Source organism: Poecile atricapillus, chromosome W (genome assembly GCF_030490865.1).
Source record: "Poecile atricapillus isolate bPoeAtr1 chromosome W, bPoeAtr1.hap1, whole genome shotgun sequence".
Lineage (NCBI taxonomy): Eukaryota > Metazoa > Chordata > Aves > Passeriformes > Paridae > Poecile > Poecile atricapillus.
Genome location: NC_081288.1, coordinates 2541016 through 2567796, shown reverse-complemented (window position 1 = coordinate 2567796; position 26781 = coordinate 2541016). Strand labels below are relative to the sequence as shown.

The window sequence follows — 26781 nt, the reverse complement described above, 5'->3', positions numbered from 1 at the left end:
CTACGGTGGAATTCTTCCCCTTGTAAATAAGGAATTATCATGCCTCCAATTACCTCCTGTTTCAAATACAGCTCATCTAAATGGGTACTCTTGACTCACCTACAGATTTCAGCAATTTCCATGCAATTAAATCGTTAAGGTGCAGTTTTGGGCAGAAAAAGCACTTCTGGAGGAGCAGCGTGTTTGACATGATGGAGTGAACCTGGTTTAGAAAACACCCAGCAGCTCCAAGGGATGCAAATGATGGTTCTTCCTGCCTTTCCTAAGGAATTCTGCCTCTGTGACAGCAGTCCTGGCGTTTGCATGGTGCTTTTTAACACAAGCTCTCAAAGGATGTGACTGGAAAAGCGTCCTTATCCCTCACCTAGAAATAGGGAAGTGAGGCAGCTCTTGGGAGAGGTTTTTATGGTGAAAGATGAGTTTTGGATCCCCAGCCTGGACAGGGTGACATCCACCTTGCCTTTTTCCAAAGGTGATGCTGTGTCAAGGGATGGAGTGTGTCCATGGTAAGGCAAGGAGCTGCTGGGCAGGATCATGGACTCACAGCATTGTAGGATCACGGAATATCCTGCGTTGGAAGAGATGCTCACAGCGAGTGTTGGGTGTCAGAGCATTTCTGAGGATGTGAACAAATTCCAATTCCAGTCACCTCTGTCTGCTCCAAATCCACAATTCCTGTGCCAAATGCTCAGGTTTGTTTTCAGAGCTCACTTCAAGGACCACCTGGGTTGGCTCATCTTTGGTCACCTCACTGACTTCCCACAGGAAACTGGGGAAATTATCCTTAATAACATTTTAGCTTAAAGACATTAGATTAAGCAGCCAGCAGCTCTTGTGGGTGTATTTGTGATCAGACTCCTTCTGGCTGTGACACGCTGTGATTATTTAGCATTACTAATTCATCGAACACGTTAATTTAAATACTTAGCGCACTTTACCCACTTTTAACTCTATAAGCATTTAAATCCCTCACTGCTCCATGGGGGCACTGAGGGAATGCTTCGGTCCCTCATGCCCCCACCCCGTTTCCTGCTGCTCCCAGAGTGAATGGCGGCTTTTGGGCGCAGGTGTCTTTGTAGATGTATCTTGTCAGGTCGATAATTTTTTAACCTTTTACTCACATTTGTAACCACCTGAAGAAGGTTTCCGTAGGAATGTGTCTCGCCGCCGCCATAAAAACTACAACTCCCAGAAGGCTCCGCGGCGCCGCACCCCACCTTGATTCCTCGTGCCCCGCCCTCCTCGTCTTCTATTGGGTGGCAGCCGGCCCTCCTCGGCTGTGATTGGCTGCGGCGCGCCAGCACGCGTGTCTGCGCCGTGTAGAGGGGGAGCAAGATGGCGGCGGGCGATGCGGTTGGGAGGTACCGCGGCACGGTGGGCAGGAGCAAGGACCCCTCGGGGCTGCTCATCTCCGTTATCAGGTAGGGGCGGCCCCGCTCCGCATCCTCCGGGCTTCTGAGGGTGACCCAGGGCCGGGTGCGGGCCTTGCTGTGCTGGGGAGGCCTGCCCGGGTCGGGCGTGCAGGATATAGGGTCCATGCTGGGCATTGGGTGACTCTAGGCTTGGGTTCCCACTGGCCCTGGAGCACTGGGGAGGCTGCAGTGCTGGAGAAAATCTTGTCCTGAGGGCTGTGCCGCTGTCCCGCCGCCCTGCCAGGCTCATTTCCTCCTGCTCCCAGTGCTTTGCTTCATTCTGGGGTCAGAGGGGCCTGGGCAGGTTGGATCGAGGGGCCGAGACCAACGGGGTGAGGTTCACAAGGTCAAGTGTCGGCTCCTGTGTTTAACAACCCCCTGCTCTGCTCCGGGCTGGGGCAGAGGGGCTGGGAATTTGCTCAGCAGAACAGGACCTGTGGTGCTGCTTGACAGGAGCTGAACACGAGTCCAGGTGGGCAGGAAAGCCAATGACACCTGGTCTGTCTCAAATATAGTGTGGCCACAGAGCCGGGGAAGTTATTTTCCTCTGTTCTGAACACTGATGGTGCCACCTCTGGTGCTGTGTCCAGTCCTCGGCTCCTCAACTCAGGAAGAACCTTGAGGAGCTGGAGCGTGTCCAGGGAAGGGAATGCAGCTGGATAAGGTTCTGGAGCCCCAGGAGAGGCTGAGGGAGCTGGGAAAAGGGCTCAGCCTGGAGAAAAGGGGGATTAGGGAGAATTTCTGGCTCTGCAAAGCTCCCTGCCAGGAGGGGACAGTCGGGGGGGTCGGGCTCTGCTCCCAGGAACAGGGACAGGAGGAGAGGGAACGGCCTCAGGCTGAGCCAGGAGAGGCTCAGGGTGGATATGAAGAAGAATTTGTACACAAGAATGGCCTTCAAACACTGTAGGGACTCCATCACTTCAGGGGCAGAGGTGGAGTCCCCATCCCTGGAGGCCCTGAAGAAAATACTGGATGTGGCACTCCGTGCTCTGGTGTGGGTGACAAGGTGGGGGATCTGTCACAGGTTGGGCTCGATGGTCCTGGAGATCTTTTCCAAACTGAGTGAGGCTGTGAATAAACCCTGCAGGTCGTGCCAGCTTAGTGCCATTCATGGAGGCCAAGGCACTGTTGTGTTATTGATGAGGAGTCCATAAATGACCCTTACCCTCAAACACAGCAGCACCAAGTACAATTCTTCTGGCTGGAAGTCTGAAAAACCAGTAAGTCCAGTAGGTAGACTCCATCCTGTGTGGGAGTGCCAGCGTGGGCAAAGTGCTGCTGCTTCCAAGTGTGTCTTGTTGGGATTGAAGAGTTATCTCCAGTCATGTTTAGACATTGATTTTTGTCTGCCCATATTCCCAATCTTGGCTCTGCTGGAGGATGATTCTGTGATAGACTTGGATGTGAATTCACTGTTTCCCCCCACAATACATTCTTTAATTTCTTGTAAATCTTTTCTATGCTGCTTAAAACCAGTGGATTGGCAGCTGATTGCCTACAGTGAAAGTTTTAAATGTTCTTGTGTGTTTTGAATGTTCTTACCCAGAGGGTGTGGGCTGCTGCAGTCACACCAGTCAGTTGTAATGAGCTCCCAAACTTTGGATCCTACTCCAGTGCCTTGGAGAGAAACTGTAGTCATTCTTTTACTTTGGAGAAGTTACTGTGGCACTAGTTCTGTGTCTAGGACATGTTGTGATTTAAATATCCTCTGTGAATGGTAATGTTCAGGACAAAATTCCATTTTTTCCATCACTCTGGCCTTTAAAATCTTGCAAAACTTGAGGGAGATGTTGGTTCTATAATAAAAAGCAGCTGGTGCCACTGTCTGTGGAAGAATAATAAACATGCACTGGTTGTGCAGCATTTCCTCATATAATCATCTTTTTTCTATGTTTCCTGTAATTTCCAAGAGTATTTTAAGGTCTTCCTTTTGTACCTCTATTTTAATAAATCCAGGCTTATTAAATTTGTTTAAAACCAGAAGAGTGAGCTCACAGTGCTCTGTTCTCCAAATAAAAAGAAATGTTTGTCTCATAATCTTTGGCTTCCAGGCACTGATACCTTGGCCACTTTAGGCCCAGTGTTTTAGACACAACATTGAGTTATTGACTTTATGAAATTAAAGTTATTCAACAGAACAGCCTGATAACTAAACTTCCAGAATTTAATTAGAACTTGGTTTGGATGTAGAGATTCTCTGCAGAGCTTGATGTGTCAGGTTGAGCCAGACCATGAAAACCTTGAGGGTAGAACTGATTGCAGAGGAAGAAAAAAGTGTTTTGGTGATAATACTGATGTTTCTCAGGCTTAGCCAAGTACAGAAAGCAAACGGTGTGAAAATGAATTTAAATCACTTTTCTCTGTATGTTGCTTTTGTGTAGGAGCTCAGGTGAGGATGAACTCTCCAAGCAACAGGTCAATTTTTTAGTGGTTTGTGTCATGAAATACCACTGCAGACAAATTTAAACCTGGGTGGCTTAAATGTAATTTTACTCAGCTTCAGAAAAATATTACAAATCTTAACAGCAAGCTGTTGGTTTGAAATGTGACTGAGTTTCCTTTTGTTGATGTTTTATTTCCAAAACATTTATGCATAATAGAGGCTTCTGCCAATCCTTGTGGTTTTACACTTGCATGTTCCTGTTTATTTAGGCTGTTTATTTTTCCCTTGTTGCTGTGTGAAAGGTCCATAAAGGGAACAGTGGATGAAAACCAGCAAAGCTTTGATTGTATTTTTCTGCTGTAAATACACAAAGCCAGAGGAGTTTCTTCAAGTATTGACGTTTTACTTGGTTATAGCAAAGACAGGGATGTTTTCCAAAAAACAAACATTGTTTAGGTCTGCAAAATCTCTTCATATTGTCTGTGAAATGCTTTGAAGTATGAAGCTGAAAGGCCTTCTGTAAACAGAAATTATTTTATTAATGAAGGGATAATTTCTGATATTTACTGGAGCTTAGCAGCTCTCACTCACAAGAGACTGAATAATTCACTTTTCTGTGATCCCAGATTTGTGGATTATTCTTGTTTTCTGACTGGATTTCCCAGGAGAAAGTGTCTCACTTCCAGGGAGAGTGTTTGGGGCAAGATCCATGACAAAGTTTAACTTGCATAGCAGCACTAAAATCCAGTCAGAAATGGGATTTTATGGGGTGTGGGGCTCTGGTTTGGGAATTTTAAGCTATCCTTGCTGTCTGTGGTGCTGCTTTTCAGCAGCTCTAAATACAGAAAGCTCTGAGATGAAGGAAAACCCAACAGGAAAGAGTGTCCCACTTGTGATTCCTGTCTGTCCCTGTGAAGTGTCACTTCTTCCTGTTGTGTCAGGGAACACATTTATTCTTTGGGAGTTGTTTCCTGTAGGAGGATCCATGCACTCATGGAATTCCCTTTGGTTTTCTGGTTGTAGCCAAGAATAGACACTAAAGGAGCCTCAAGGATGGATTAATTTGGAGGAACGTTGCATGAGCACTGTGAGGGATTTGCAGCTGTCCCAGGACAGGACTGATCCATCCCAAAAGAATTGGGAGCTCCCAGGGAATTCCCAGATTTAGGAAGTTGTAGTTTTGCCCCCAGCAATCCTGGGGTCACACTGAGTTCTTGGCCAGTTCCCCTCTTGTTTCTCCCAGAGGAGAAATAAAAAGGGAATGTCCACAACAATTAAACCTTCTGGAAGTGAAGAGTGTCTGGGAAGCTTAATGAGTGTTTGCAAAGTCTGCCCTTAAATTCCCACTTTTGCCGCAGCTCCAGGGAGCTTTCCTTCTTTTCCCTGTGTCTTTTCAGCTATTGGGATTATCTTCAATTTGATCTTGTCCTCAGAGTGTTGAGAAGAAATGAGCATTATTAAAACAGCTCCTGGGATTGTGACTTCCAGAGTGGATATTGGATACCAGGACTTTACAACTTCCATCCCTGTGCTGCTGCATTTGTGCTCATTCCTCAGCACAGCCACCTCCAAAACCTGCTCATTCCTTCGTGCATGAGAAAGATCCCTCAACTCAAGTTCCTTAACTAAAAGGTATTTTGTAAGGTCAGGATGCTGTCACAGGAGACCAGAGACTTTTGGTGGAGAAATCTGCTAATCCCAGGAGCTTTGGCAATGTCTTTTTAAAAACCATGCAGATAACGGAGCAAATCTGGCTCACCTGCTGGAGGACAACTTGGGGAATATTTTGTTTTATTACTCAGAGGACAAACACGTGTTTGTATATTGATTTTTCTTAACCTTTTGTTTTGTTGGTAGCTGGCTGAAGCAGCTTTTGTATTCTGAAACAAGCAACCTGGCATTTAGCAAATGCTTTTTTTTTTTTCACGAGAGAGAGATCTTGTCAGATTTTTAATTGGTGAATGTGTCTGCCTTTTATTTACTGTTGGGTGTTTTTCTTCCCAATTAAAGGTTACTATTTTTTAAAACTGGCCTTTAATTGCTTCTTTAATTGGGCAAGAACAAACTTAGCAGTGACTCCATAAGACCTCAGTGAAATCTTTGTGCTGAGCTTTTACAGAAGCAAACAGATCTCTGCAGAAGTTGAGACTGCAGGCAAAAAAACTTGAACATACTTTATTTTTTACAAGTGGGATTCTTTTTCTTTAATGCTTGTGGCCATTATTTTCATTATGAGTGAACTTGCTGAATGGATTTTTGCTGATGACCTGGCATTTGGTGTTCTCTTTGTTCTGAAGCAGTAGAGATCCCAATTTGTGATGGAGAGTGAGGAACAGGGATGTGGAGCTGCTGCCCTTGTCGTTGCATTTGAGAAATAGCTGCTACAAGGAATAAACTCGAGTTATTCTGATCTGTAATGGTCTCTTAAAACCACTTTTATTGCAAATGGTATTTTCCAGTGTTATAAAGGTAGCAGTTTTTCTACGAGAAAAGTACTTGAGAAATTCCCTGAAAATAAATTGTATATGGCAGAGTGTGGTTGTAACTATAAATTTCCTTGAAATGATCTCCAGGCACTTGTATAAAATGTTTAGGTATTTGGCAAGTGTTGGGATGTAGCTTGATACAGACCCTTGGTTGCATTTAAAAATGGGTAAAGGAGCACATATGAATACACAACCACATAGGAAAAGACAAGAAGTGTGACTGTGCCAAGTTAAAAGCTCAAAGTACTTTATTTTTCAGCTCTTATTTTAGCTTTAGCCAGTGCAGAGCTAGAGTTGAACCTACCCTGGCAAAACCAGGAAGTGGAAATACTGAGTTCTGTTAGGAAATGATTGTGCTTTTAACTATTTGAAAGGTGTTGCCTTCAGCAGCTCTTGGTTTTGGTGCAGTTTTGAAACCTTCAGTTGAATGATTAAATTCCCCAAGCCTCCTGCTGGTTCCTGCAGGGCTGCAGGTGCTTGATACCAGGGATGGGGTCGTGGCACAGCATGGGCTCCCAAAATATTCTTTACACTTTAATTATCCAGGTGACAGGTGTGAGTGGCATTGTCCAGCCTCTGCTCTTGCAGGTGTGGAAATACTGAACCTTAGGGCTTTGCCTTTCTCCTGGAATGTGGTAATACATAGAATGGTTGAATTAATTTTTGGATCTAAAATGAATTGCCAAAAGACCTGATCCCTGTGTTTTCCTGAACATGGAGACAGTCCTGGATAGGGTCTCACACAGTGGAGTGGGAGCTGAGTCCCTCTGCTTGTGCCTGGAGGTGTAACCAGCATTTCCTGGGGCTGTCTGCTGCCTCCAGCCCTGTTCCAGCATGGAAAATGTGCAGCTGCTTGGTGTCCCTGGGGTTTTCCTGTGCATGGGATTGAAACTCTTCCTGTGCTGCTGTTGGAGCCATCTGAAGAAGGGGAATTCTGTCAAAGCCACTGCAGGCCAGTCTTTGTTTCAGAAACCAGCTGATGGCTCTCTCCCCTGGCATCATTTGTACTGGTGTGAGGAAATTTGATTAAAGGTTGGTTAATTTAGCAAAATAAAGAATTCTCTGCTGGTATTTATTTAGATGGCTGGAGGCTGCTCAGCCTTTTTGCTGTATCTCTCCTGTATCCATCTGCAAGTCCTCAATGATAAAAAGATCACCAGCTTCTGTTGAAAATGCTCTAACCAACTGTGTAAACAGCATGAAAGATTAATGGAATGTAAGTAGAGGAGGAAAATGTTTTAAAATGCTGTTTGCTCTGGGTGCTTAACAGGATTGTGAACAGACTTGGTGCTGCTGTTCTTGTAGTGAGTTATTTCTTTGTGTAAGGGAGAGGGAGTTCTCTGCAGGCTGAGTACCTTGTGCTCCCCTTGGTGAGGGTGGAGCATGCCAGCCTCAGGATTTCACTTCTTTTTTAATTTATTATTTATAATTATTCAATCAGTTCTCAGAATACCTCATTTCCCATGCCTGTTGGCTTGGACACCACAATTTTTGACTACTTTCTTTCTAGCACCTCATGGTCTCTGAAGAAATCTCTTTTCTGAATGCTTTAATTTCCTCAAATTCAGAATTTCACAGGAACAATCCATTAACCTATGAAAATAACGAGAAAACATCCCACATGTTGCTGCTGAGTTAAATTGTTAAATACCTTTTGGAGTTGGGTTTTTTCCCCTTCTGTCTGGCTTTGTTTTATAAGGACCCAACTTCTACAGTGAGCCTCTGGAGAGGTTTCAAAACATGAATTATCAGATTATACACTTTGAGGTAAAACAGTGCTGGAAGCTGTAGATCACCCCATCTGGGACTTGTCTTTAAGACAACAGTTTTCAATTATAAAATTCAAATAAGTCCATTTAGTTTAATGAACCTGTGGAAATTTGTAGCTCAGTGGAGACGCAGTGGGTTGAAGTAGAGTTGTTCTTGTCCCAGGGAGCTTTATAAAACATTTTTGATGTGATCTCTTGAAATGGAGCTGCTTGTGATGGCTCACGGGGTGTAAGTCAAGGGGAAGGATTTTTGCTGAGCTGCTCTGGACAGGCTCTTTTCCCCAAAGAGGAGGTTTTTACACCCATAAAAACAAGGTTGGAAGCAGGGGGGAGATATGAATAAACCCCTGAATTTCAGAAAGGAGCAGATTTTATTGTTTCCCCACTTACACATTTTATTTTGATTAACTCAGGGACTTCAATCCTGGTAAGGTAAACGTGTTCAAAACGTGTCTTTGATCTCAGGTGTTGCTTGACATTTTCACTACAAGGCCCAGTCCCTGAAATGATCATTGTCAAAGCCACCAGGTGATGTTGTGTTTCCAGCTTTGAGGGGGGGAAGGTGGTAGCAAATGAGTGCATTTCTCATGGATTATTGCTTGCAGAGCGCTGAAGTGCATCTTCCTCACCTCTGGGAAGTCAACACTGGATCCTCCCAACAACTTGAACTTCAAACTCCCTCACTGTAGCAATTCCTGGGATCATTTTCAGCTTGACAGTGCCTGAGGAGCTCTGTGCTGGGCAGTGAGATGGAGGAGAGAGAGGATCCCTCTCTTCTCAGTTGTTTTGTTCCTCTCCCTCACATGCTGAGCTCTCCTCTCCTCCTGGGTGTCCTTCCCTGGCTGCCTGGCTGAGCTGCTGCCCTCGGGCTCAGAGCTGCTGTCTCTGCTCTGCTGTGATGCTGCAGCCATCAGAAGGTTCAAACCCAAATGAGAAATGGAATTGTGTGGCCACGGCCATCAGCAAGAGCGGCCTGATGAGAATAACTGCATTCTTTTTACTCTGCTTCTGTTTTCCTCCTCCTTTTTAATACTGAAGTTTCCTTGGCACATTGCAGCTGCTTCCTGCAGAGAGGAGACTGAGCTTTCTAGACATCCACAATGCTCTGCTTAAATTATTATTTATTGCTTCTAGCAACTGCTTTCTTTGTTTAACTCCACAAATCCTTTGTTGTTCACAATTGTCTTTTGGCTAAGGCTGTACTTTTCTGTACCTTGTTGTGCACTGGTTTGTGGTTTGGGTCCTTGGTGTGGTGTAACAAGGAGAGTAAGAAGCCAAAATAATCCCTTTAATTTTCTTTCCTGAGGGGTGGTTTTGATAGCTTTAATGCTGTACTGTTTATTTTATTATCTGGACTGGTGTAAGTATATATGATAAGTGTGATACAGATAATATAAATCCCCCTGTGTTGGGCACTGCTGAGGTCCCATCTCAAATCCTGGGGGCAGTTTTGGGCCCTGTGTGATAAGAGGGACATTGAGGGACTGGAGAGTATCCAGGGAACAGAGCTGGGGAAGGGTCTGGAGGTGCTGAGGGAGCTGGAAAGGGGCTCAGCCTGGAGAAAAGGGGGATCAGGGGGAATTTCTGGCTCTGCACAACTCCCTGCCAGGAGGGGACAGCTGTGGAGGTTCTGCTCCCAGGAACAGGGACAGGAGGAGAGGGAACGGCCTCAGTGGAGTCCCCATTCCTGGAGGGATTAAAAACCCCTGGGGATGTGGCATTTGGGGATGTGGGTCAGTGGTGGGCTTGGCAGTGCTGGAGGAACAGTTTGACTTGATGAATTTATGGGTCTTTTCCAGCCTCAATGTGATAAATTGTGAAACACATTGAGCAGAGTTTTTATAACACCTCTGTGTAGTACCTCCCCAGCATTTGTTATCTGCAGATTTCTGAGTGAGCAGTAAAAGAATTATCCTTTAACTCTTACCCAAACCATAAAACAGTGAAAACCTCATCCAATTTCTTTGGGAGGAATGGATCTTGTGTACCCCAGAAATTCTGGATTTTGCCCAGGACTGCTGCTGTTAAACAGATTTTTGGTGTTTTTGCTGGAGGAACAGGTCAGTACATCAGTGAGTCCTGCCTTGGCCACACATGAAATGCAGCTGGAGCTTTGAGCAGGACGAGCTTTCAGCCACGCTGCTTTGAGCAGTTGGTACCACAAACTGTGTGTTTGGAGCTTCAAAGGTGTTTTAAAGTGAAGAACTGGGAGCCTCAACAAGGTGTGTGATACAGCACAGAGCACTTGGAACAGGTGGTGGGAAGTTTACTGTGGATTCCTGTGAAAATTGAAGCTCTGTTTGATTCCCCCCCCAGTGATTCAGCACTCAGTTCAATTGCACTTCACTAAAATGTTCTTTTTCCTGATCAGATGAGAAATATTTAAATTTGATCAGCTTGCTTCTTTGGTTGGGTATTTTTTTGGTGGTGTTTCCCACTGTCTTTAATGAGTATTTTCATTTGAATGAGCGATGCTGAGTGAAGAAAAGTGAATTGCACGCTCAAAGAAACCTGATCTAGAAGGAAAAGAGGATTATTCCTGGATTTCCAAGCTGCACCTGTGCATCCTGTAATACTCTTTTCTGCCTTTAACCACAAATATTTACGTAAGTCTGCTCTGATGTTGGATAGCAGAAGAAAAAAGGCTTTTAGAGGGACACAAAGGTGCTGAACACCCACAGTTATGGTCAAAAACAGCCTCCTTTTCTATAAGAATTATCTGGTGCTAACTGAGCATTAATTTCCTAAAACTTGTATTTGCATTATCTGTTCCTTCAGTTTTGCATCATAAAAAGAATCTGCAGAAGCATAATGCCCACATACTGTTACTGCAATGTTCTTCCTGTGAAACAAATTTTCTAGTCAAGAAATTGATAATTAAGCCTCAGTTTGCCATCCATAGCTTAGCAGTAATCACACTTAACAGGGCTGGCCCTAGGGCAGGTAAAATAGGCAGACAGTTACACACCCAGCCTGGCTGGAGGCAACAGAAAAAGCAAATTTACAGAAATGAAACATGTATTATTCATTAATGTTAACAGTTTTCTCTTAAAAATTGACATAATCTAATTTTCTTGGTGTTGTATGGGGCAGGTAGGAAGCTGACTGCTGGCTGGCAAAAGGAATTGCTCATCTGCACTAGAAAACAGAGAAAAAATATAACTGTGTGGGGAAAAATGAGTCCTCAGTATAAACAGAAATTCTTGCTGGATCTCAAATCTGGTCCCTGCTCAAGGTGTAATTGTGAGGTTGGTGCCTGTAAATGGATCATCTTAAAGGCTGTAGCTGATTTTTTTGCCACAGTGCAAAATATAAGGGGGTGGGGGGCAGCAAAATGCAGGATTTGGTGGAAAAAATACTCCTGTGAAAGGAATGAAGTGACAAGGAATGAGATGAAGTAGGGGGGGGTGTGGATGGCCCCGCAAATTCAGGTTCACAACACCGAGTTTGTGCATGCTCCAAAGGTATTCAGCACCTTCCAAACCTAAATGGGGACGGATTGTGGGCATTTGGAGCTTGAAAATTCATGGATTTGTGTCTATTGGAGCTATTTTTATTGTTGGTCCTTGTAGAATAAAAGAGAGGGGAAAAATAAGACAAAGGGGAATGGCTTTAAGGTGGAGGAGGTCGGATTTAGATGACTTTTAAAGAAGAAATTGGATGGGGAGAGGCTGGAATAGAATTCCCTGAAAAGCTGTGGCTGCCCCTGGATCCCTGGAAGATCCAACCAAGGCCAGGTTGGACAGGGCTTGGAGCAGCCTGGGACTGTGGGAGATGTCCCTGCCCATGGCAGGGGTGGCACTGGATGGGCTTTAGGGTCCCATCCCACCCCAAACCATTCCATGGAAGCAGAGCTGTTTCTCCAGTGCTGCAGGCTGAGGCACATTCACAGGGTGCTGTGTGCTAAAACTGAATCTTCCCCATCAAACAGCAAACAGACTTGAAAATAGAGATTGAGGAGACTCCACATTTGTTTAGAAACCCTTTTGGTTTTTTCCACATTTGCTGTGGACATCTATGTGAACTGAATACTCCATCCCCTGGAAGCTTTGTGGTTTGGCAACAGCAGCTGAGCTCTTTGGCCCTGTGACTGCCTGTAGGACCTGCCATGGTGCCAGGAAAAGCGTTTCCTGCCGGTATTCTCAGTTTTGTGCTGAGTTTCTTGGTCTGGGGACTGAGCAGACAAATCTGGTGTGCATTTCATCCACATCAAAGCTCTTTTTGTAGGATTCTGGTACAGACAAGCTGCCCACATTTGTGGGAACAGGAGTGATACACAGAATAACGATTAACCCCTGTGTGCTGCGTGTTCTCTGGTGGGATCTACGACGTTAAATCCTGGTTTGAGGCTGGGATGCTTTTGAAGCTGGAAAATATCATTTTTACAGAGGGAGGTGAGTGGTTTCATGGTTCTGCAGCTGATCATCCCTGTAGCATTGCTGTGCTCCTGGAGTTATCTGTTGTGCCACATGATGAGTGGTACAATGGTGTTTGTTTCCTTCTGCTGCTGACTAGCTCAGAAAACATCGTGTTCTCTCAGCTCCCAACAATAACAGAAGTGTATTAGCTTGTGGAGAAATGATAACTTATTTTCTGTCCTTTTACAGCTTCTGCCTGTTCTTTTGTGTAGTTTGAATGCTGGAGTTTACTTTTTCTTCCTTTCCTTCCCAAATGAATGCATCACAGTGTGGGAGTAATTTTAGGCAGAAGATGAGACTGGGTGGTAGTTGTTCAGTGGGCACATGCACATCTGGGCCAGAGCTATGGAAAGCATTGATTTGTCAAAGTACAAAGATATCTAACACTGTCTGTAGTGTGAAATAACTTCCTGTAGAGTGCATGGAGTGTGCTGGTGTTGGATGTCGCTGGGACTGGATAAATTACATTGGTTTGTAAAGGAAAATTCCTTTTATCCCTGCAGAATGTATGGTGATTTTGAAGCTCTGTCTGTATTTCTGTGGTAAATGCACACCACAATTTTATACCTTATAAAAATGAGACATGGTGTGACTTCCTTCAAGAGTCACAGAACAGGTGGGATTGAAAGGGACCTTAAAACCCATCCAGGTCACGGGCAGGGACATCTCCCACTATCTTGGGGTGCTCCAAGCCCCATCCAGCCTGGCCTTGGACATTCCAGGGATCCAGGGGCAGCCACAGCTGCTCTGGGAATTCCAGCCCAGCCAGGAATTCCTTCCCCAGATCCCATCCATCCCTGCCCTCTGCCAGTGGAAGCCATTCCCTGTGTCCTGTCCCTCCAGGCCTTGTCCCCAGTCCTTCTCCAGCTCTTCTGGAGCCTTCTCCTCTCCAGGTGAGCACCCCATCTCTCCCAGCCTGTCAAAACTGAGAGAAACATTTCAGTTTGCTCCTCAGATGAAAACTTGGAGACTCTGAGAAAAACCCTTTAATACCACAAGTGGGGTTTTCAACTGCTTCTGAGTACCTAGCTGAGCATTTATAATAAGTATGTAAATCAGAAGTGTTGCATTTCTCTTCACTAAAAAAGTCAGTTACCATTTAGCTTTTGATGGCTACAGTTTCTGCAGCTGCTTTAAGAGGACAGGTGAGAGTAAATTCAAACTTCTTCTGGGTTGTGGCACTTTGTCCCTTCACCTGAGGTGATGAGGCAGAAAGATTCTTGGAGAGCTTGGAGTTCGTTTGGTGTTTTAGGTAGGTGCAGCCTCGTGCAGAAGTGATAGAGCTTGCAGTTATATATAAATATATATATATAACTGGGAATTCTTTTTCTTGTGTATTTACCTCTGGAAATGAGCTGTTCCAGGTTTTGATGGGAGCCCTTGATGGAAACAGTTGAAGGCTTTGGCCACTTGCACAATGACAAAGCTTCAGGAATCCTGAAAATGTCTTTCCATCTTCTCCCTCTGCTCGTTGGGTCGGCTGCTGGAAATAGGAGATGAAAAATGCTTGTGACCTACAGATCAACTTCTAAAACAAATAGTCCCAAAGGACTTTTTTTATTAATCTAATTCCAGTGTAAATTCAGTGACCTCAGGGAAATAACAAGGTTCATTTATTTTCTCCTGAGAAAAGTGCTGTACATCCTATGATAAAAACATTTCAGGATTGTGTCTGATCATCTTCTCCTCTATCCTGTCTTCCATCTGTGGGAGCGACTCCAGTGGATGAAGCATTTTGCATTTCTGTAATCTGTATTTTTAACTATGTAAAATCAGAAGTCAATGAGATTTGGCTCAATGAATTTCTGTTTCACTGTAGCATAAAAATGTCTCTCAGCAGACTCACAGCCAGTTGGAATTATTGTAATCCTGGTGAGCTCTTGCTAATGAGACAAGCATCTGCAGCCATCCAGCTGCCAAATACAAATTCCAGGTATCTTACAGAGGAGGAGGATTCTCATTTGGAGCAAATCAAAATGAAAAAAAACCGCAAAAAAACAACCACATGAACTGCTCAGGAATTCCTCCTGGAAACCTCCACCAAGTTCGTCATCTGCTACTCAGGATCTAAACTGATTATTCTTGTTTGTCCTCTGTTTGGAATATTTTTCAGGGAGTTCTGAAATGCTGATGTATATTTATCATAGTTTCATAATCCTGTCCTGTTTTGTGATTCCCCCTTCAAAGTTCTTCCTGCAAAGTTCCTTTCCCAAACAATTTGGATCCTTTCTATTTGACAAACACTGTGTTGACTTTTCTTCTTCCTTGCAACACATTTTAATAGGACTAAAGTAAGCAGAGATGCCCTTGGATTACTTTTCTGCAGTGTTAGCAGGAGCATGTATAATCTCAAGAATATTAAGTATTCCTTCCTTTCTTTTTTTTTCTTTTTTTTTTTTTTTTTTTGTGCAGAGCAAGATAAAGAAATGGCTCCTGTACAATGAAACTTAGATGGGAAATTCAGGTGTACAAAGTTTCAAATTCTAAGTGGTTAATCCAGACTCGTTATCACTGGAAATAACCAGATCCTAAACCCAAAACCTAACATTTCTAAAACTTACTGGATTTTTCAGTCAAGTGAAGGAAGAAAAAAAAAAAATCTTTGTTGCTTTTTTCCATTCAGGTCTTGGGTTTTGGTTTAAGCTCTTTCTCTGTCTGTAAGAAAATAATCTATTATATATATACAAGTTGTTTAAAGCAAATTCAGGTGAATGGAGGGCTAAGAAAAAACCTGTTGGGGAAAATCTGTTGTTGTGTGGAATTTTTTATCCCTTTTGTTGCAGGACCTGGTGCCTGGGAACATGATTTAGTGGTGACCTTGGCAGTGCTGGGTTAATGGTTGGACTCCATGATCTTAGAGGTCTTTTCCAACCTTCATAACTCTGTAATGTTTTGAACCAGAACAGATTGAAGGACTGTAAATAAATACAAACTTTCTGGTCAAAATTTGAGTGTGGTATTTTTAGTGGTGATTGTTCCCACAGTATTTTCCCAAACCAGGTAATTAAGAAAAGCAGGATGTTCCCAATTACAGGTGTTTATTCTGCATCCAACAGAGGCAGCTGGAAATCCTAGAATGTAGCAATTGACAGAGCCTGAAACTTTGTTCATCTTGGTTTAGTTGTCTTTTCAAGGGTGAGAGGAGACCAGAACTGTCTCATGGTCTTTGTGTGATCTCAGTAGGAATAATCTGGTGGGATCTCCAAGGTTTCTGATTTCCAGCTGTCCTGGCTTTGTCCTTCTGCCACTGTTGGAGTTTCTGAGATCAGGAACTGCTGGGATCTCTCAGGCTTCACAAACAGCTCTGCTTTGCTGGGCAGATGTCAGGTGTTTTTAGCAAAATGTACTTTTTCCTATAGACAGGACAAGCTAAATTCAAATGCAAGGACAAAAAGACTGGGCAACACAATATAAATCTGCTTTAAAAATATGGCTGGGCTTTTTTAGGAAGCCTGAGTTGGATGGGAATTTGCTGGAGCAGTGGAATCCTCGTGGCATCCTCTGACATGAGTGATGTAGTCTTAGCTTTGGAGAGAGATCTTCAGCTTTTGTAACCAACTGCTGGCCCTGCAGATGGATTCTTTGGCAAATCCAAAATTGTGAAATTGAATTTTGTTTGATTAAAACAATGAACTTTCCCAGTCTGTGCTCTGGGCCAATTTGGTTCTGCTGCTCCCTTGTCTGTCTCCATCCAGGATTCTGCTGTGATCTGTGCCGCAGGTCAGAGAGGATGGATGTTTTCATTAACTGCTGGGACAGGCAATCCTGCACGGCTCCAAACCCAAACAAAATGTCAATTCCTGAGGAGGATATTCCTCGTGTCCAGTGTAACCATGCTGAAGAACATTCTTCCAGCAGAAATAAGCAGTTCTCCACAAAGAAAATGGATTTATCTGCAAGAGCTCTTAACAGAGGATGACTTTCTGCCAGCCTTGCACGTGATTTTCATTTTGGAGTCATGGAATGGTTTGGATTGGAAGGGACTTGAAGATGGTCTGGTTCAACTCCCCTGCCATGGGCAGGAAGCCTTTCACTAAAATTTATATTTTCTGGGCCCCAAGCAACCTTGTCTAGTGTTCTCACTTTTCAGATCCTTTTTAAAGAGCTTTGGCTAAAATATAATATTTTAAAAAATCTTTTTTTGTGAAAAGCTGATTTAAGACACAACTAAAAAGGTTTGGATGTAGAACATTAATGTAATAACATGAGAAAGGATTCCTGTTTCTGTAGCTATCATACAGCATGGAATTTGAAATGTTGCAATGAATTTTATACTTTGGAAGAAGCTGCTTTGAAGGGAGACTCATGGGGAGCTGCAGCTTCTTCAGGAGGGGCAGCTCCAATCTCTGCTCCCTGTGACAGGGACAGGTCCTGAGGGACCTTTTTTCAGTGATGTGCAGGAACTTTAAAGGTACGTGGGGCTGTGTCAGGGGACGTTGAGGTTGGATATCAGGAAAAGGTTCTTGCTGCTCTTCCTGGGATTTTTATCCTCTCAAAGGGAGAAGGGGAAGATTTCATTGATTCTTGAAATGTGGAGTGACATCAAGAAGCTTTGAGCTGTGGCCAGTTTCACAAGGTTTTCAGCAGTTTTGTTGTAATCTCAAACTTAATTATTTCAATAAAAAAATAAAAAAGAATCTTAAAATAATTAATTGATGAGGGGGAATAGGATCATGGGGCCTTTTCTTGTTGTACTGGTGTATGTTTGAAAACTGATATTGGAAGACCTGGATAGATTTGTGGTAGATTTCTCTATGTCCCTGTGACACCCCTTATCTTTGGCAGTAAGTTACAGCAACTACAGCACTGCACAAGTCCCACTGATACCCAAAACTAAAGTCAGGATTTTTTCCTTATAGCACTTCATAAATAATAAATCAAGAAATATTTCAGGTGTTATGTTGTGCTTGTATTAATGACTGTCTGGCAGCATGATAACCAATAGAGAACTTTACCTGAAAAGGGGGAAGAAAAAAGCTCTGAAGGGGTTTGAAAAGTGGCAGAGTAATAAACCACAATATTGATGGTTTTTATTTTCTCACAGTGCATTGATCTGTACCGAGCACCAGCCACGCTGGACTAAACTCCAAATAACTTTTGCCACCTTGGTGTCCTCAGGACTTTATCCAGCAGCGATGACGTGGAGGACCGGGAGAACGAGAAGGGGCGGCTGGAGGAGGCGTACGAGAAGTGTGACCGCGACCTGGACGAGCTGATCGTGCAGCACTACACGGAGCTGACCACGGCCATCCGCACCTACCAGAGCATCACCGAGCGCATCACCAACTCCCGCAACAAGATCAAGCAGGTGAGAGCCAGCCCTGAGTGCTGCTGTGTTTGTGTCAGCTCCACAGCTGAAAATCTCCTTTTTTTTCCTGGCTGCTGTTGTTTTATCGGTGGTTTTGTTACCTGTAGCCGTCGGTGATGGAAGCCCCAAGCTGCCGTTTGAAGCTTTTGTTTCTCCCTGTTTTTCCAGCTTTTCGTCATCGTTCTGAATGGAATAAAAATTGAGTTGAGAAAGTGCTGTTACCACTAAATTCCTGCTGAATTCTCACCTGGAGTAATGTGTCCAACTCTGTTGGAACAGGTCCAGAGGAGACTCCAGAGCTGCTCCCAGGGCTGGAGCCTCTCTGCTCTGGAGCCAGGCTGGGAGAGCTGGGAATGTTCCCCTGGAGAGGAGAAGGATCCAGGGAGAGCTTCCAGCACATTCCAGGGACTGGAGGGGCTCCAGGAGAGCTGGAGAGGGACTGGGGACAAGGCCTGTAGGGACAGGACACAGGGAATGGCTTCCACTGCCAGAGGACAGGGATGGATGGGATCTGGGGAAGGAATTCCTGGCTGGGATGGAATTCCCAGAGCAGCTGTGGCTGCCCCTGGATCCCTGGGAGTGTCCAAAGCCAGTCTGGACAGGGCTGGGAGCAGCCTGGGATAATGGGAGATGTCCCTGCCCATGGCAGGGGTTGGAAGAAGATGATTTTTAAGTTCCCTTCAACCCCACATCTTGGCATGATTGTAATTCTAAGCTCGGCCTGAACACCAGTGACTGTGTGTCACCACAGGACCATTGTCCCAAGCTGTTTCTTACTGGCAACATTTTCTGTAGGATCTCACTGAGAACAGGAGTCATTAAAAGTCAAACTGAGAGGTGGATGTGAAGCACAAAGCTTTGCAGTGCCCCTGTTCATTTATTGTCTGGGCATGTTGCTCTCAGGGTTTTGAAGTCTCTGGGGCTGCTGAGCTCACACCTTTCCATCTCATCTTTTCATGTTTTGCTATCTTGGCCTCCAGCCACCTCCTGAATAGTCTGGGTGATTCATCAGCTTGCTTCTTGCTCACAGAATATGAATTTTGATGCTGTTTCCAAGCTCAGCTGTGTTGTGTGAACGCCTATGAACCCTGTGCCCCCAAATCCTTCTGCATTTTGAGTGCTCACACTTGGGTATGGTGTCAGTAAATAACTCTGGCACTCGGGGCTGGGGACTTGTTAGAGCTGCTCTGCCCCTGCAGCATCAGATGAGTTCTTTGGGCTCCTATCTTGCACTTCCTGTGCAGTTTGCTGTACCTTAACTTTGCAAACCAGGCACCAAATTTTTCTAACTTCATTTTTTTTCCTTCTGACTCTGTGGAAGTCTCAGCTTAAAACCTTTCCCAGCAGTGCTTTAGGAGCAGCAGATTTTTACCCTTGTGGCGTTAGGTACTGACCCTTCTGACTTTGAAAATTCATTTAACATTTTCAAAGAAAATGAGAGCGTTCTGCTGCTTTCCAAGGGTAAGAGTTCATTCCAGGATTTATGGACAAAGCTCAGCACTGTGAAAGCAGAGATCAATTCCACTAAATTTGAAATCAACTGTAGGCAGTGGCCTGGTTTCACACAGTGTGCAAAGCTTTGCAGAGGTCAACACAAGCAGAGAGTGGTGTGACCTTTGGGTCCCACCTAGAAGAATGACGGTGAGGGTGAGGGACCTTTTGGTATTTAAGTTTGCTTATTAGTTTTGGTCAATATGTATTGAAGTGGTTTTGACCTAATCTCACAGGAGGCCCCAGATCTGGTTTGTCATCAATCTGTGTTACACTCCCAGGCTTGCTCTTCGTGTTCCCCTCTGTGCAAGGTGGGAATTGTACAAGTGACAGATATTCCAGATCCTCCTGTGGATCTGCCTTTTGTAGTCAATTCTTGTGTGAATTCCTGGTGGGAAAGGTTTAGTTTTGATTTTAGCTACTGAGGTGTTGCTTCTGTAAAACTGAATCATGAAGCAGAAGCAATTTGGGCTCCCAAGGGGAGGTTTTTTTCAAAGATCTGTTCATTCCTTGCCCTGCTTCCAGATGTGGATGGAGTCAATGATCTTTCCTGTAGGGACAGGAGCAGGAATGTCTGGTGAGATTCCTCCTGGAATTCTGGAATTCCTTCTGACCTAATTTGGCTCTCTGTAGCTGCAGTCCACTGATGAAGCTGTGCCAGGTCAGTGAGACATTTCCAATTAATGTATTGAACAGGGATTAGATGTGAAATGATCTCTGTGTGTATTTTAGTTTGCCTCTGCTTTTTGGACACTCTTAGATGGAGTTTTTTGTTGTTGGCTGAGGATTTTTCCATGTTTCTCTTTTCAGAAGGACATTTTGGAGTGCAGTATTAAAATCTCAAACTCTCCTGCCTCTGGACAGAGGCTGTTTTATGGAGCTGTTGTTATTTACCAGTGTCCAGTTTTGGTCCAGTGATGTGTTTTTCATCAATATTTTTTTTTAAACTGCCTTCAGGTGAACAAGGTAGGAGAAAGTGCAGCTGAAGTGGGATTTGTGGAGTGCTTTAAAGGCTCATTATTTAAAAATAAATTGAAGGGCTCCTTCTGAGTGTCTCTCTTCATGTGTAATTCAGTGAGAGTTCAGCCTGAGATAAGGTTGGGCCCCAAGTATTCATAACTTCTCACACAACAAGAGTGCTGTGAAGGCAATGTGTGAAGCTGTGCTGCTAATTGCTTCCACATTTTAGTATGGATTGTTGATTTGCATTATGCAGGAAAAGCTAGGTTACACTGACCTTACCAGGGAGAATCTGAAAGCAGGGAATGCTGTGAATTGAAGGAATGGAAAAGGAAAACTCTTAGGGTTGCCTGAATTGAGAGAAATTAGGGATTTTGCCACTTGGAAGATGGCATGAGGCTTAGAACCAAACTGCATGGCAGCACTAAAGGGTTTGTAAATGGCTTGATAAATAATGGAAATGCTGATTTGGACTCATAAATGTTCTGATTAAATCTTCTCTTCCAAAAAAACTGGTAATGCTCAAGTTATTGGTAAAATGACTTTACTCTTAGCTGGACTTGTTTCAGAGAAAAAACACCAAACTTGAGAAAGGAGGAGGCTGCCAAAAGGTTTAATAGGCAGCTGGAAGATGTTTGCACCAGGAAAGTTATTGGTGGCTTATTTGCTTCCACAGAAAATTGGATTCTTGCTGTTGGCCAAAATACTGAGTTGTTTTTGGGAAATGGCCTTGGTTGTGGTTAACAGGATCTGGTGTTTAATTGCATTGTGGTGCTTCAGTTAAATTCTCACTAGTGGTATCAAACTTGTATTAAAGAACATTTCACTACGAGAGTTCAGTTTTTAGGGTCTGAAAAGTTCTCCTCAGCCAAGGCAGTTATGAAGGAAATCAAATTTGCTTTTAGCCTGGTGATGTTTTTGGAATTCCTAATAAAGCAAACGTGGGGAAGGGCTGCTCTCTGTTAAAGGGGCAGATGTAATTAACCCTTGCTGTGCTGCTGCAGGTGAAGGAGAACCTGCTGTCCTGCAAGATGCTGCTGCACTGCAAACGGGACGAGCTGCGCAAGCTGTGGATCGAGGGCATCGAGCACAAGCACGTCCTGAACCTCCTGGACGAGATCGAGAACATCAAGCAGGTCCCTCAGAAACTGGAGCAGTGCATGGCCAGCAAGCGCTACCTCAACGCCACGGACATGCTGGTACTCCCCTTTTCCCCCCTTTTCCCCCCTTTTCCCCCCTTTTCCCCCCTTTTCCCCCCTTTTCCCCCCTTTTCCCCCCTTTTCCCCCCTTTTCCCCCCCTTTTCCCCCCCTTTTCCCCCCCTTTTCCCCCCCTTTTCCCCCCCTTTTCCCCCCCTTTTCCCCCCACCTGCCTGGAGCATCTTCTTTCTTAAAATCTTACCAATTATTTCAAACCCATTTTTATTGTAGAAGGAATTCCTGTGTCACTCCTCTTTCCTCCCCAGAATGCACTCACAACTTTGGTCATTATTCAGAGGGGAAATTCCTTTGAGAGGACAAAGTCTTAAGGTTTAGGTTGGGCATTAGGAGGAATTTCTTCACAGAAAAGGTGATTAGAGGTGGGAATGAGCTGCCCAGGGAGGTCTGGAGTCCCCACCCCTGGAGGTCTCCAAGGAATGACTGGATGTGGCACTCAGTGGTGGGATTGGCCATAGGTTGGACTTGATGATTTCAGGAATCTTTTGCAACCTACTTGGTTTTGTGACTGTGTTTCTTTTCCCAGGCCTTTTGATCCTTTCTGCTCACTTCTAGCTCTTGTTTCTTCTCCTTTTCTTCCTTCCTTCAAGTGTTTTTTCTCTTCAGTTCCATCTCTTCTATAAGCTTGCTTTTCAGTTCCTGTCTTGTGCAGGAATTTAGAAGCTTCCTGCACTTCTCTAATAACAATCTTTCTTTCATTTTCTAAACTTAACAAGCACATTTCCTCACCAGACTCCAATCCTTCCTTACCTGGAACTGTCTCCTAGGAATTAAAAACAAGGGAGATGATCTTTCTCTTCTCAGTCCTGACATGTGGAGTGCCCAGTCCAGTCGTGGGCTCTCCAGTAAAGACAGATGGAGTTACTGGGTCCAGGCCAGTGGGGGATTACAGGGATGCTTAAGGAGCATCTCACATGGAAAGAGGCTGAGAGAATCCTCAGGGAGATGTTTTTGATGCTTTTTATTGTTACATGGGAGGGTGAAAAGAGAACAGAGCCAGACTCTCCTTGATGGTGCCCAGGGACAGGAGAAAGGAGGAATGGGCACAGCCTGAAACACAGGGAACAGTTTAACCCTAAACCAGCCCTTTTTTACTGTGGGGATGGTTGAACACTTGAATAAGTTCAAGCTCTATAGACCCAGAGAGGTTTTGGTGTCTCCCTCTGTGGAAAATTTCCAGATCCAGACAGGACATGGCTCCATGCTTGACCAGGGAAGTGGATTTGGTATTCTCCAGAGATCCTTTCTGTCCTGAACCATTTTATGGTTAAAAGTGCAGGCAAAAGCATTTTGTTTCTTACTCTTTTCCTCTTACTTACTTAGTTAGAGTTTCTTACTCTTCCTCTGTTTCTTACTCCTCTTTGCCAGACAGTGCCTTTAAGGCCATCTTTTCATTGCTTATTTTGTTGGTTTTTTCCCACTTTACTGTCCTTTGTTGTCTCTCTTAGCTGTGTCTCTTTCCTTCTTTTTAATAAGTCATTACCCTGCAGAAGGAAAAGCTGGAAATTGTCACCCTGAACTTTTAATTTCCTTTATCTTATTTTAACTTAAACATGACTTTGTAAAACTTACCTTGTTCCCTCTGGTACATTTTCCACAGCTGGATGCCACTCTCATCCCACCCTCCCATGGCCTGTGGATCCCAGCTGGTTTTTGCTGTTGCTGTCACATCCTCGTGTCTGGTTTCACTCTGCCATCACCTCCCTTTTGTTTTTCTGTTCCTCCTCTTGTCCTGTGCCAGCCCTGCTGCAGTCACAGCATCATGGAATGGTTTGGGTTGGGAGAGACCTCAAACCTCATCCAGTGATCAAACTTCCACCTCCCACTGTCCCAGGCTGCTCCAAGCCCTGTCCAAGCTGGCCTTGGACAGCTCCAGAATCAAAGTGTGGTTTTTACCTGGTATTTCCAATTGCCAGATGTGAAAAAGGAGGTGTAAATTAAGGGTGTTCAGTGTAGGTACCAAAATATGATACTCACAGTTGCCATCAGTATGAGTTGAAATGCTGGTTCTTTTTTCACCACTTTGCTTGGTTTGGGCTTTTTTTGTGAGTTCCTTTTTAAATTTAAAAAAAAAATTTTTCAAAATTCCAGACAAGTAATCTATTTCCTATTCGAAATCTGTTAAGAAGTGTAAGAAGAAAAATAACCTTGCTTCAGATTTCTCATACATTATGCTTTAGAAATGGTTTTCAGCCGGTGTATTTGATATCTTACAGGTTTGCAATATTTTGTGTACGTTTATTTTAAATAGGAGCACTTATGTGTATATAAATGTCTGTGCTTGGATAAAGTTGCCTGTGGCTGTGAGGGAGAGACAGCATTAAATCTGTCTGATTTATAGATTTCTGCGGCATTTCTGTTGCTGCTCTGTTTGGTTGTTTTTTTGTTTTCAGCATAGTAAATTTTTTCTAATAAATCAAATAATAATGATATAAAAAGCAGCTGTTAGTTCATGGGCTTTTTTGAATATACATCAAGGAATGCAGAGAAACCTCAAGTAGAAATTGAACACTCAATTTCAGCCACTCATTGACACTTGCAATTCTCATTTGAAGACAAATGTGCCTGTATAAAGAAACAGTAATTCACCTGCATTTGGAGCTTTTCCCTGGCCAAAAATCACTGCAGGCTCATTGGCTTTTGCCATCTTGTGTTAACACAGCTCTGCGAGGCTGTGATGTTGTAATCACTCACTGGCTGCAGGATAATTCCCTTCTCCTTTGATATGATAGGAACATTATGTAAAATCATTACTGATGTGTCAGGGAGGCGCAGTGTCCATAGATCTGCCTGTCCTTTGGTTTCATTCCTCAAGGTAAACAGCTGCTGGTGGCTCAGGAAAAGCCCAGAGTGACCTGACAAGGAGTTTGTAGCCCTCACCCTGCAATTGCAGCCCTGATTAATGCTGTTCCTGTAGCCTTGTGATCCATACAGTCGGAATCAGACCTTTGCAGCCCTGTGCTGGCTGGATGCAATCCCTCCAAAAGCATCATTCCAGCCTGCTGCATCCCATCCCTGCAGCCTGCTCTTTGTATTCCACTCACATTAATTGAAGTAATTTTGCCACTGAAGCGTGTTTCAAACCTCTGCATTTAAATTGAAATTTTAATTCCCTTATTGTTTGGAAAAGACGGCTGAGGATGGCTTGTTACAGGTTTCATTATCACTCAAAACTCTCCAGCTGCTGGTTCTAATGTGCAGTGACTGAGTAATGCAGGCAAGGATTGTTAATAAAAGACTGGCAGCTTTTCCCAGTCGGATAAACACAATGCAGAGGTGCTTTGTGACAGCTTACATTTGTATGAAGTTAAATTTTTTTTTAAGTGACAGCTTTTTTTTCTTTCTGATTCTGTATCCAGCCAGAGCAGCACACAAATATCAGGTGTTCCCGTTGTGTGTTCCTCCAGCATCTTGATAATTCCAGGAGCACAGGCAGTAGGATCAGGTTTGCTGTCCTATAATTGCACATTACAGGTTGTCTAAAAGAACCCATTTCTAGCATCCTTTGAATTGTGAAGCTTTGGAGAATTTGGGAATGTCTGGAACAGATAAAACACCTCTTTGAGCTGGAATGCATTTTAGTTATTTTCCATTTCTTTATGTGCCTTTTTTATAGAGAGTTTGTACGTTTGCCTGAAACGGAGCTGTTTGTTCACACTCTGAATTACTGGCAGCAATATTCACTTTTATGGGGCACTTGAGTGCACGTGCAGCCATTTGTGGGTGGTTTTTGTTTAATGTAAAACAAGGAAAGGATTTGGGGAGGAGGGACCTCGTGGCTCTGCACAGCTCCCAGGCAGGAGAGGGGGCAGCTGGGGGGTGCAGGGACAGGAGGAGGAAATGGCCTCAGGCTGGGCCAGGGGAGGGTCAGGTTTATATTGGGGAAAATTTCTCACAGAAAGGGGTGGTGGTGGTGGAGTTCCCATCCCTGGAGGGATTTAAAGCCATGTGCATGTGGCACTTGGGGACAGGGGCCAGTGCTGGGAATGCTTGGACTCGATGGTCTGAGAGCTCTTTTCCAACCTAAACAATTCCAAAATTCTGTGATCTGCTATTGAGGGGAAATTCTGACCCAGGAGGAACTTCCTAAGACCAATCTCCAGAGAGGGGAGCAGAGCAGGGGCCAGGGACAGATTGATGTCACTTCCCTGGAAGCCTGAGCTTGGCTGCTGCAATGAGGAATCCAGGTTCTTCCAGAGGAGTTGTTTTGGGAATGCTCCACACCACCAGAAGCCAGAGCAGAGATCAGCAGCAGGACAGGAGATTCACCCTTGGAGGAAACAGTTTCATGTCCAGTCTTCCCAGCACTTTGCATTGATTATGCTCTGCATAGTAATCAATACATTAATTAGCTCAAGATCGTGGAGATCTCTGCTGTTACTTTAATTCTTCTGATTCCACTGTTGACCCATGAGGTCCCCATAGGTAAAACTTAATATTTGCCATTTGTTTCTATAATTTAAGAGCTGAAATGCTGAAAACAGTGAAGAAATATTGTTGAATAAAGTAATTCAAGGTCATGTCATAGAATGAAATAAAAACTCTTTAGGCTACTTTGGTTTTGTGTCTGGATTTGCCCTTGTGGCAGGTAATAAACACTGAAACTGCAGGAATCTGTCCATGGAATAAAAGGGAGGATCATTGCTATTTCCAGCTGAATTTTTATTTATTAGGAAGACAAGAAGGAAGAATGAAGGTGGGAAGAAGGAAGGATGGAGCCCTTTGATTATTTTTCACTTGATTTCCCCCCATCCTTGTGTTGCAGAGTGAGGAATTTGTGTTTTCCTCATGGGTGCATCCTTCTCCTGTGTCCTTTTCCCAGGAAATCAAAAACTGTCACTATTTTATTTCTCCAGAAGCAGGGAATGCTCCAACACATACTCTTATTTCTTTTACAGTGTTAAAGACTTAAACTTCAGGTTTTTAATGTCAGGAAAATAATAATATACATCTCCTGCTCTGCTTTCTGATGTGAGTAATAGCAGCAGGGTTTTTTGGAGCTGCTCACTTTCTTACTGCAAATTTGGCATTTTACAAAAAAAGTGATTTTGTTCTTTTAAAGGCAGGACTTTACAACACAACTGAGTGACTGGATGACAACAGGGGCAGAAGTGGAAGGGGTGTTCATGAGTGGAAATGCTGTGCAGAAATCATGGAATTGCAGAATGGTTTGGGTTGGAAGGGACATTAAACCCTCCCACTGTTCCAGGCTGCTCCAGGCCACATCCAGCCTGGCCTCAGACACTTCCAGGGATCCAGGGGCAGCCACAGCTTCTCCTGGAAAACAAATGGAAGTGGAACAGGAAAGAGATAGAGGAGAAATTAAGCAGGGCAGGGAT

The 26781-nt window shown here is 44.1% G+C and overlaps 1 protein-coding gene across 1 annotated transcript in view; it reads left to right on the top strand.

Moving 5' to 3' along the window:
- Window positions 1-1295: 1295 nt before the first annotated feature.
- LOC131591481 (exocyst complex component 4-like) overlaps window positions 1296-26781 on the top strand; it is a 293155-nt gene continuing 267669 nt past the window's right edge. The window contains exons 1-3 of the mRNA XM_058862227.1: window positions 1296-1421; window positions 17587-17776; window positions 21232-21426. Coding sequence (XP_058718210.1) covers window positions 1336-1421; window positions 17587-17776; window positions 21232-21426 — 471 coding nt within the window. The 5' untranslated portion in view covers window positions 1296-1335. The remainder of the gene's footprint in view (window positions 1422-17586; window positions 17777-21231; window positions 21427-26781) is intronic.